General features: G+C 39.5%; 1 protein-coding gene across 12 annotated transcripts in view; it reads right to left on the bottom strand.

The window, feature by feature from the left end:
- MOCOS (molybdenum cofactor sulfurase) overlaps positions 1-12,202 on the bottom strand; it is a 228,903-nt gene that overhangs the window by 18,357 nt on the left and 198,344 nt on the right. For all 12 annotated transcript variants that reach the window (XM_087759395.1, XM_087759405.1, XM_087759479.1 and 9 more), the window contains 2 exons: positions 10,460-10,622; positions 4,180-4,261 (listed from right to left, as the gene is read on the bottom strand). In XM_087759395.1, the coding sequence (XP_087615521.1) occupies positions 4,180-4,261; positions 10,460-10,622 (245 nt within the window). The remainder of the gene's footprint in view (positions 1-4,179; positions 4,262-10,459; positions 10,623-12,202) is intronic.

Below are 12,202 nucleotides of genomic sequence, written 5' to 3'. Positions count from 1 at the left end.
TTGCAGACAAATTACAAAGATGTTTATTCTGCTTCTTCCAATACAAAATACAGAATCTGTATTCTCTGATGAGTGATAAAACAGAGATGTGAAGTTCTGCTATTTTATCTCCCAGTTTCCTCAACTTTACTCTGTTAGTCTTGAAGTTAATATTCACGAGATCTAACTTAGTTTTATACAGAAAATTACTGTGGAATAAAGGATTAAATAATCGTAACGCTCAAGACACTGACTCTGAAGTACAGTAACTGGTAGCCCATATTACAATATTACAATACAGTATCATGAAAAAGTTATTCTCTGGTCCGTGATTTTTACTAAAACAAAGAGGATTAATCTGAGTTGAATTTAAGATTGCCTTACTGTGCCACACTGTATGTAATTTTTAATGATCCCATCAGGTACAATGATGTTAATTCCCTAATTTAATTCATGTTAGTACAGACACTCCACATTAAAACATGGCTCCACTAGCAGAGCCCAAGTATCTATCCATCTAAAGTATCTATCCATCTATCCATCCATCTAAAGATGGTTTCCATTACTAGTAAATTGTCTAGTGAGTTATGCAAGGCTGGCAACAGATTTGCCTCCTTTACCTGGATGCAATCTCTCCTGGAAGGATTTTGAGATCACCTCTCTCAGTTCAGGAAGGGTACAGATCAGACCACTGGGAAGTCATCCTATTTGCCCTTAGATTCCTCAGCTCTGAGTAATCTTAACTTCAATCTTAAATTAGTTATCTGGGTTCCCCTCACAGATAACGGAAAGAGGTAAGTAGTTCCGATCTGTTTTAGACCTCAGGATGGGATGACTCTCACTCTGGGAGTGTTTAACTCTCTTTATTGACTACAAAAGGAGATTTGACGGACATCTAACTTTTAAATGGCATAAATGGATAAGAGGAATGCAAATTCTTATGCCACTCTAGGCAGGATTCTTGTAGTAAGGAAAGTGAGGTAGCAGTGGTCCTCTGCTCACCTTTCTGTCCTATCCAGCCAAAGAAGCTGATCTGCATGGAGACCACCTGCTATGTGAAACAAGAAAACAGCTCCTCATAGCAAAAGATGCTAAGCCCTAGGACTGAGAGAAGTGTCTTGGCTTTACGAAATGCTTTGTAGGTTCAGCTGAGTTACACAGGTAGAAAGCCAGGACAAGTGAAATCAAAGAGATTTTTATAATCGGGCAGGGATCAGACATCTCTTCAGCGGTTGCTCTGAATTTTGATTGTGCTGCAGCTCTGCATCCCTCTCCCCATTCTGAGACTGGACTGATGCCAACCACAGCTGCATCTAGCCAGTGATGTCCTAGAGCTAAAATGAAATTTTGGTATTAGGAGATGGCACTGTGGCAAGAAACAAGGGCCAAAATGTGACACTCCACATGAGATTCTATAGTCTGAGCTGAGCAGTCTTGTGTCCTTGCTGGTCTCTGTGTTAGGGAGAAGGCTGCTAATGAGAAGGCACGAATCTGACATGGTAACAGTACAGATGAAACAAATTCCCCAAATATTTTTTTTCTACTTAAACAGAGGTGCTAGGGGTATTTAAATTCTCTCCTGAGCCAATTACCTCTAGCAGCCTGCTGGGGCTTAATACTGTATAAATCAGGATCAAAGTTTTGCCCTCTTGTTTATTTGCTTACCATTCTGAGTCACAGTGGCTGAGTTAGAGACACACAGCGTTCTTAGTATTTCATCAAATGTCACTGTGTGGTTTTTGTATTCCAAGACTCTTGTATTTTCAAATTGCTTTCCCTTATCATCAGACCATTTACTGAGCAACTACCATCATCTGTTCAAGGTCTTATTCAAAGTCCTTCTGTTGTAGCTCAATTCTATTCATTTTCTGCTTATGTTTATTTTTGTTGAGTATTACTTTACATCTGCCAGCATTACGTTTCATTTGGCACATGTCAGGCAATTTATAAAGGAGGGCCTAGTTCTCTCAGATTTTACTTGTTGTTTGCCTTGAGTTCCCCACTCATCTTCTTACTATGTCATTTAGCTTCAGTGCGTTACAGCTGGTCCCTCTAGCTAGGTAATTTATAGAACAAGAAACAAGGACAGCTGAAGTCTGAATATTGATCCCAAGGGGTATAATACATACATTTACGCACAACAGGCTCAGTTCACCCTGTTTTTAACTACACCTTTGTCATCCTCTACCACTGATACCCTTCCTTTGATCTCTTTGATATTGTAGCCTGTCGAAGAGGAGGCTGTGTCCCTGCCTATTTCAGTAGAGCACTAACCTTGAGCATTTAGGGGCTTCTACAACATCAATAACCTTAACATCACTAGCTTCTACTTGCATCTGTCCACTGTTAGATATTATACTAGAAAGCCATGTCCCTCCAATGTGAGCAGCATATGCTGATGGACAACCCCTGCTGAGATGAAGGCTAACATTGATGAATTGCTTCACAAGGGAAACTTGGGCTTATTAAACTTTCGTGGCTGCTGTGAAATTAAACTTCTTCACATGACCGCTTGCAGATTCTACATCATGTGCTTTTCTCAGCTATCTCAGTGTAAATTCAGAGTAACCACCTAAGCCAACAGAACTGGATGAAATCAGTGTCAGAGAGAAGAATTAGTAAGTGGAAAATGTCTTCAGTAGGGGTTTCTTTTGAATAAAAGCTTTTTAACAAAGACTTTTGGTCCCACTGCTCACCTCAGACCACAAATTACCTTCTGTCCTACTGCAAAGCAGTTTTGCTCCCATTTCCATTTTTTGGCCCTGGAGGCTCCCTTGCTGAAACACAGCAACCTGGCATCAGCGCTGCCGGATCTCTGAGCAGTTTGGGAGCCTCATCAACGTTGTCCACTCATTCTGCCTTTTACTTCCTGTCTTGTTTATTTGCTAATCACAGTCCACTCTGCGCAATTTGCCTTGCATCTCCCCTTTCTTTGTCATTCTGTCCTTTTCTTCCTCCTCAGAACTCTAAGCAGTTTCCCATGAAAATTTCCTATTTATTTCATACATTAAAAATGACACAGTCAGTGACATGAAGGAAAAGCTACAAGAAATAGTATATGCACACACAGAGAACGATAACCTAGGCTATTTTACAGCCTGTAATAGATGGGCTAACCATGGGGAGGCTAAGGATGAGTCAACACTAAGGGAAGTGGGACAGATGGTTAAAACAAATGACTCTTAGGTGAATTCCACTACCTGAGGAAAATATACTTTTGAGAAAAAGATCCTCTTTATCATCTGAATAGCTTGTAGAAAAGAAGAAGATAATTTCCTGCATGACTCCAGGGAAAATGGCCAGGTCTTCTGCTGGTTTGTTTATGTGTTACCCTCAGAGAAGTAAATGTAGAGGGTTACAAAGAATTAGTATACCTTGGTTGAAAGAAGACATAAATCTGTAAGTGACTCTTTTAGTTGGATTTACCAAGAGACTTAGCGAAAAGAAACGTAGTAGATAATGCAAATGTACTTTAGGAAGGCACTTGATACACTGCCACTCAGAAAACTTAATAAGACTGGGAAGTACTTAGAAACTATGACGGATAAACACTTAGAGTTCACTGATAGGAAATTAATTTATGCATAATATTATATTTCACTGAAGTGGTATGTCTCTTGATTAGAGTTAATGTTATTTTACATACTCACCTGCAATCTTCCCAAGATCATTAAGGGGACACTGATCAACATGGGTGGTCAAAACAAAATTAAAAAGGGTTGTAAATATAGAAAGCTGTTTATAACCTCAGTGGGTTCTAGCAATTTTGAATCCGCACAGCATGAAATGGGCAAAGTTGCCAGTATCATAACTGTCAAATGAAGGAACTGAATTCTAGGGTCCTCCTGAGGCCCTCAGTTTGCATTTGGAAGTAACTGGGAACACCTTTCCCTTTTCTCATCCTTGCGGCGAGTAAACCAAAGATTTCCCTTATTCAAGTGAGTGACAAGTCATCACAGTCTCTCGTACAGTCCTTCCCCCCCTTTTTAATTTTTGTTATTTTTTAGTGTTTTCTACCAGACATGCTGGGCATGCCAAATTACCTATCTAAATCTATCTTTTCCTGCTCCACTAAGTTATTCATTGCTTTCAACCCTCCCTCTCTTTTTTTAAGGACTTCTGCCTCTGTGTGTCCATCCAATCATGTCCTGAGCATCAGTGCAGTGATTTTCAGGTTCGATCCTTCTCTGCTTTTCTCACCTGTGTGAACAGACTTTACTCTCACAGATCACAGCGTCTTTTCCAGTATTTTCTTCTAGTGACACAGATATCGGGTCCATGCCTAGATGGGCAGAGAGCAAACCATATTTAAAAAAAAATATGCAGAAACATAGGGTCATGAAAAAAGTTCTTGTTTTTGCACCTCTTCACAATCACAGCTGCCTCCCAAATAGCATGTGACAAAAATCCTCTTTTTTTTTTTTTTTTTCTAGAATTTTATTCTCTGCCTGCAGGTGGCTCCAAATGATAATGCAAAGAGCAAAGGCTGCAGATGACCTTGGTACCCAAACCACATTAAGGAATATACAATTTCAGCTTTGAGTAACTTCATTCTCTGTGTATCTCGGGCAACAAAACTGGCACAGAATTACTGCCTCAGTCATGGTTTCTGTTGAAAGGATGAGTTTATCACTGTTGTGCTCCCTCTAGCAAATCAGGAGATGAGGTTAATCACTGTCAGGGTTGGTTTATTTTGGAGTGGTGGGATGGAGCGATCAGAAAGATGAAAGATGAAAGATGAAAGACGAAAGATGGAGGTGGAGGGGGAGAGATAAAATAAGCACAGGCTGTTCAAGGGAAGAAATATAATGTGTCATAAAACAATAATTGAAAGATAAAATGTATGGAAACCACTAATGAGAGAATTATTCCCATCTATCCATCTCTAAGTTTAAACCAGATGAGGAATTCCTGGTAATGATCTATGTTAACAGTTTCTTCCATAGTTTTCTTATCTTGAACAGAATGAGCCAAAGAGATGGAAAAGCTACTGTGGCTTACTAGAACTAAAAGAAAAGCTGTACTATTTTCCTTTCTGTTAATTGAAAGCAATAATCTGAAACGATGAACAAAGGGTTTTACTGTGTGGCTGCAATGAATCCAACTCTTTTCCATTATATGGCAACATAAACCAGCAAAGACTGATGTCCTGTACCCCAGCTTTGTATCAGCATGTTTCAATTTCACTCATTACTTCCTGTTTATATTATCATAGTACAAGTTAGAATCAAGCTCTACCAGCTCTGTGATATGGTGAAATCAGATTGTTTTATTCTTTTCTGAAGAATAACGAAAGGTAGTTCAGATTCACTATATCTCAACTATCAGCTCTGTTCCACACAAGTTTTCAATACAGAAAGACATGTACTCCTTTTTTAGCTAATGATGTTAGTATCCTTCAGAAGCGAAGACAGAGGAGGAAAAGATAGGTTCACTTAGGAAAATAAACCACGTAAGTAATAAATGCATTGAACTTGCTTGCAACAACCTGAAAAAGAAGCCAATGTTATCATCTTATAAACTAGAACTAATGCTCTTGCACTTTGAAAAAATTAAACATTAGCATCATTCCTTCTGGAAAAGAAAAGTTTGAAAGGTTTCATCCTGTATGCATCCTTAGTTGTTACATCGTTTAAAAATACTTTCTAAGCAATGCATACTCACAAAATTTCTTAAAATAGAGTCTCAAGCCCTGCTTTTATACCCCAGCAAGTGTATCACATTTTTATTGAACAGTACACATTTTACAGTGATGTTTAGGTCAGTTAAACATTGTTAATTACAATTTTATTCTATCTTAAGGCAAAAAAATAAAGCAGAATATTGCCAGTTACTAAAATGTAAAAGCTGTCATTCTCCATGGTCATTTGCTTGATAATAAAATTCACAGATGTGCTCACAGTATTAATATAAAAAAAATTATTCTTGTCTTTATAGCTCCTATTTTCAGTCAATGAGAAAAATTAGAGGTCTGTTATTTCAATAGACCGAAATATAAACTATTCATGTATATTCTTTCGTCAGTGTATGCACTTAATTCCCATTATTTTTATTGGCAGTAACACATGACTATTTGAAGGCACAATAAACTCCATAAAGTGTAATTAGTTGCTCAGTTTTGCTAGCATCTTTCTACTCCAATATTTTAAAGGGCCTTCGCAACACTCAAAATTTCTCCCTCTGTGCAGTGGTAAACTAATGCCCAACTTGCCAGAGTAATGCTGATTGTTAGCTAAAATGGAAAGAGAGAAATTAGTCTTCTACAGAAATGTATTCTCAGCTAAATTCTGTTTGGCTTACTTTTATGTCAGTCAGGAACAAGCCCAGTGTAATCTGTGCCTTCATGTGTTTGATGGAGCAGGACAAGAAGATTTCCCTTGATTCCCACTCAAGTAATACGGCTTCTAGAAATAAAGGCTCTTTCTCCTGCCCACCTTTAAGTTGCTGGGAGCCTAACCATTAAATGCTTCAGTCAAGATACAAGAAGTTGTCTTTCTCCCCAGGGGCTTATTTAAACTTACACTGATTTTCTCAAAGTGGGTCCTGTGATAGCAAGGGTTAGTTACACTCTTCATGTCAAAAAGAATAGGAAATGCCTGTTAACAGCCACATAGCCTAAGAAAATAACTCTGACAAAATTCAGAAATGCAGTTTCTCAAAATTAAAGTCTCACTCCCTCTACTGAAGTAAAGTACAGCCAATGAGAGACCAAGCACAAGCCCTTCCTCTCCCTCTGCTCTCATTCACCCCCTTCCTCAGGGATCAGGGGAACACCTGGAGCTCCCCAGCTGCCATGCAAGCCAACTAATTTTGTAGGCATGCCAGGGAAGGATCCTAAGCCTTCAAGCAGTTTTGGCCTTGCCTAGAGTCCCAGGCTGATGTCCTTGCTACCCACAGGGACGGCAGGATCGCACAGCTGGGTCAGTCAGACAGTGGGTCTGCCCATCCAAGGCTGGTTGTTAGACGGGCTACAGAGACACGCTACGCACAGGGATTAAAGAGAGAACATGAAGTGGTGTCTCGGCACAAAGAGGATTCAGTAAAAGGTATCAAAGTAGTTATTGTCACACTAAATCATGCTGACAGTTTTATTTCGTTGGACAGAGAAGACAGAGAATATTAAACCATATTGAAATGAAATAGCCATAAACAAATTTTCCACTAGTGAAAAGTTCTAGAGGGAGAGGAAAGCACGTGCCTGCAGGGGGAGAGAGAACAGACTCATTATGTTTTAAAAGTGGCACAGATAAAGTCTTCACCATAGTCTAACACTGTAAGAGAAAAATATTCTTTAAGAATGCCACATAATTCAGCTATGTGGGATTCACCTCACTGGGCTTTAGGCACTTACCAGAGGCACCTAGTCCAGCAGCATCGTTTCCTTAGGCTCTCTCTATTGGAGAGAGAGACCTCCAGACAGCAAAGCATGCTCTAGATGGAGATCACTGCCACAGCCTGCTCTCACAATGAGAAAAGCACAGATGACAGCAGAGAAACTTGTAGAGAAAGCAGAGTGGTTACAGCAGAGGAGCAGGAGGAAGGCAGCTAGCTTGACTGCAGTTGTCACCTGGTCAGCTGGGAGCTGCTGGGTTTTCACGGTCAGCAGAGCAAGAGGTGCCGTAAAGGTGCAGCTCAAAGGTTTTGCCTCTCTTTTTTTTCACCGCTGTCACCTGCCTCACCCACTCCTCACCACCAGAAATGTCCCCATCAGACTGAGGAGAACAGAGGAACCGCATAGGGAGTGTGAGGGCAGGGCGAGGAGAGGGGGAGTTGGAGGAAACGAAACTCCTCTTGGGAAGACGCATGCTACTGTAGCTGAGGAAAGGCAGTTCGAGTGGGAGGCAACTGGTGGGAGAAAGAAACTCACAAAGCAACAAAGCTGGAAGAGACCTGGAGGTGGCTGTAGTCAGCAGGCTAAGTGCTACAAATCTGAAATACCATTAGCCGCAGCCGTAGGCCAGTGAAGGCTCTGAGCTGCACAACAGCCAGCCTGGCTCATCAGAGGGCTACTGCTCCTCACTGCACTGATTGCTGCTCCAGCTACACATGTGGTGTTCAGCTTCAGGTCCTACATTAGCAACAAACTACTGACAGGCTGGAGAGAGTGGTGACAAAAGCAACAGTGATTAACATGGGATTTTCAAGGAAAGAGTCAACTTAGTAAGTTAAATTTGTCTGCCATGAAATGATTTAAGTGGGAGATATAACAATGAAGGGATGTGTATGTGAAGGGATAAAGGAAAAAATTAAAAATTTAACACCAACAAACAAAACATGCATTTAGACTGCAGGTAAGAGGGAAGAAAACAGAATAAATATTGGAACAACTTCCTACACATTTATCTGCTCAGTCTTACCCTGTCTGTTTGTATGTGTCCCATCACTGTACTATCTATCTTATGGGCAGTAACCTCTGGAATAGTCTCCCAAGGAAATGAGAGCCATTATCTCATTGGCAAGCATTAAAAAAATACCACAGGTTGCAAGCACACTATGAGAGTGAAAAATAGCAGGAATATTATAAAAAGAAGGTCCAGACCACCTTACAGGCTAAGATTATTGGTATCTAGAGTCATTATACAGAGAGTAAAATGACTCCACTCTTACATACTGGCTGTACCAAAGCAGGCTATAAATAAATGCCAACCATGTTTCTGTTAGAGCACACTGAAGATCTGATAAATCACTTTGGGGTGGAAAAGTGATCCATAGACTTGGTCAATCAGTTCTGGATGGAAATGGTTCTCACTTTCATAGGCAGGTAGGTGAATGACAATGAAAACTCCAAAAATGACACAACGTAAAATGTAGGATTTAAAGGTGAATTTCACCCTGGCGCTAACTATGGCAAGAGACTGGAAATCTCAGTGAGAAATGGGTTCCTTGACTGTCATTTTTGTTTAAGAAAACTTCTTCCTGACTTTCTGAAGTATGTCACTGCAGTATTATTGACAGGCAAACATAGTAATGGATATGCACTTGTCTGAACAACGTGGTACTAGCAAGAAAAAAAATTAAGAACATACCTAGAAGAGCAGAACGAAGCAATCAAAAGGCCCAACAGAGCTGAACCTCTGAAAATGTGAAGGATAAATGGAGAAGGTTTGAAAAAGACTTCACATTGTGTCTGCATGCAAGAGGCACCGTCAGAAAGGAAGAGAGATGGAAAGGAATTGAATTTCTAGAAATAATTAGTTCTGAAGCACTTGGTAATGTAAAAGTTGTGAGAGAAGGCTGTCTATGCAACTGTACTACAAAAATTTGAGGTGCGAGGTGCTCCACATAGAATTGACATGAATTAACAGTACCTTTTCAAAGAAAGATTACAAAGGGAAGAGTGGAAAGTAGCAGCGTTTGTGCCAATGAGGCAGTCTGGAATCTCTAAGAAGAGACTAGATTGTGTTTGGGATCTGAAACACACACAAAATCACACAAGACTAGTGGAAGTACCCAAATGTACATTTGACAAACCTATTCCAGACAAAAGAAATCAACTGGTCAGACTTAATTTTATGGAGAGTGCTCAGACAGTTGGAGAGGACAACTGTAATGTACAAAGAGAAAGGAGACTGTAGTTACAGATCCACTCATATGGATTTCTAATAAAGGGTGAAAAATCTGAATATAGGTTCCTTTGTTTTGCTCTAGCTGCTGTAATATTATATATTATTAACAGTTAAGACACACAGGCTGAGTAAATGTTAGACCCCAGGGAAATGACGAACACCATTTGGACACATTGAAACTTGGCATTAATAATGACTTCTGTGGAATACAAACCTGTTCCAGTGTTCAGTGCTAACAGCACTGTTAGCAAAATAAGTAATTTGCACCCCAAGTAGCAAAGGGCTTTCCGTAATACTTTCCTTAAGGTTTTTTCTTTTTTTTCCCCTCGGCAGAGAATAAAAAGGGTTTTGAGGAACCCAGAGAAGCCCAAACATCACGAAATATTTGCCTGCTAGTGCAAGTATTTAACTGAGCTAAATAATGTGTGCTCCTTATTTTCATTCATACTAATTTCCACTGAAGACTCTACCCCTCTAGTCCCACCACTGGAAGGAGGAAGAGAGCTATAAAATGGGAAGGTCTTTGGCCAGGGTGTTTGGTGTTAGACTCCTATTCCTTTACCTTTGCAGCAATAACAGTCCCTTTGGGCTGATGGACTTCATGATGTGGAAAGAGACACTAGTCAGTAAATTTCCACATCTGTCTTTTTATTACTCCTTCCTGGAGCATCCACTTTATGATTGCACATAGGGAGTCACTGTCTACTCTCTGCCCGTCCCAACAACAAGCCAGGAAACTACCCAGGGCTGTATATTACAGCCTAGGCTTTCTTTGCCCACAGCTGGTAGTGGAATTTGTCCCTGAAGTCAGTAAGCATACACAGCATTCAGTAGTTTGGTGGGTGCATGCAGGTGTCTCTGTCTAGAAGTTTGACATAAATAATGAAGGGGAGAAAAGGATATTGGTTACTAACCTTCCGCCTGGATGACCATAACCTTTTTCTTCAGATCAATTGAGGGATTTACAAGACACAGCCTTGGCTCCTGCTTCTGAGTCATGCAGACCCCATTCTGGTTTACAACCATCCAGTTACGGTCATACAGCAAACCCTGGTTTCCCACTGGCCATTCTGAAACCTGGAAAAGCATCAGAAGGGCATACAAAGTTTTAGAAAATGTTAGCTGCATTAATAGATTCATGTTGAAAAGAAGAGAGGGAAAATAAACCATTAATGAAATACTTTGAAATCAGGAAAACTTGTGTGAGCCAATGTCAGCCTTTAATAAGAGAAACCTTAATTGCAAATCAAAGATATCACTGCAGAAAGCTGACAAAACAAAATGGAGTTACTATAATTTGTTATATATTATCATACACTTTGATTTAACAGAACTATGAGAATAAACAACCTCTGAAACGCTCTGAAAAATGCTTTCAGTTTTATACTCATCCATGTTCAGGACCTTTTCCTCCCAACAATTTTCTTTTAATTTACAAAGCATGGACATTTCGTGGAGTTGTATGAATTAAGGCAAAACCAAATAAACAAAAAGCAAGAAAAATGTGAAATTCAAAATTCTGAAAAAACTTCCGTATTTTTCATCAAACTGGACCCACTTTATCAATGAATCCATCTGAGAAAACCTCCACCACTAAGGTTTCTGGTTTAGCTGGGAGCATAATAGTTTCTCCAGATCCCCTTACAACAAAACACATTGTCTTCCTTGCTATCTGTTCTTCCATTACTTCTATAACACTCCTTACATTCAATAGCCTATACAAGCATATTGTCCTTGCTTTCATGTACATTTTTCTGGTGAAAAGAACATCTGTTTCTGATGCTACACAGATGGTAATCTTGAAATCCAAAAAGAGAGCAATTTTAGTAATGCCTTTGGGTGATATTAATAACTGCTTTCTCCTTCAGAATGTTAAAATATTAATACCATTCTTTTAACATAAAGCTGGGCATTTAAACATATTGCTTCAACTCATGTATGCTTTCTAGTCACAGTTGAGTTTGGAGAAAAGTTAACTATAGCTGAACTTTGTTGAATTCTTGTAGAGAAGCTTAGTGCAGCTCACATGAATTAACTGGCAAAAGACTTTAGCAAAAAGTATTGAGAAAAGAATATGTCAGGCACAGCCTGATGCTCTGAAGAAAAGCATGTCTGGAAGCACTGGTTAGATTAATTAAAAATCACATTTTTGTTTAGCATGTGCTCTATCCAAAACCCTGCAGGACTACAATATCCCGTTCTTATAAACTTTTCCAGGTTTTATAGGAGCCTGTAGCAGTACCTTGACACTGATGGCCTGACTAGAGAAAGCTGAGGGCAGGCACCCTGAAACTGAAAACTTAAAGTATTAAAGCTGAACTCTAAATTTGGCCACAGCGCTATGAACTGTATTGAATACAAAAAATACATGGAAAAATTTTAAAGATAAGAAATGTATTTTATCAACCTACTTGATTTATAATATTCTTTGGCAGTTTTTTAAGGGAGTGTGGATGAAAAATTAAGTAAAAAATGGAAACTTTAGATCTGACAGTGTCATCTGAAACCATGTTGTCCAAGCACCTCAAACTGTCAGCACCTAAATAATGTGAACCTTTGCTCTGTCTTTTTAGGAGAGGAATCATAGCGCAAAGACTGCAATATCAGCTGAAGAACAGACTTTTGTCCTTGCTGGAAATTATTCTTTGGAGAGGCCA

This window comes from Nipponia nippon, unplaced genomic scaffold (genome assembly GCF_047370975.1).
Source record: "Nipponia nippon isolate SJK-2023a ecotype South Korea unplaced genomic scaffold, ASM4737097v1 scaffold_1, whole genome shotgun sequence".
Classification (NCBI taxonomy): domain Eukaryota; kingdom Metazoa; phylum Chordata; class Aves; order Pelecaniformes; family Threskiornithidae; genus Nipponia; species Nipponia nippon.
Note: the sequence above shows the minus strand (reverse complement) of the source record. Positions and strands in the feature narration are given on the sequence as shown.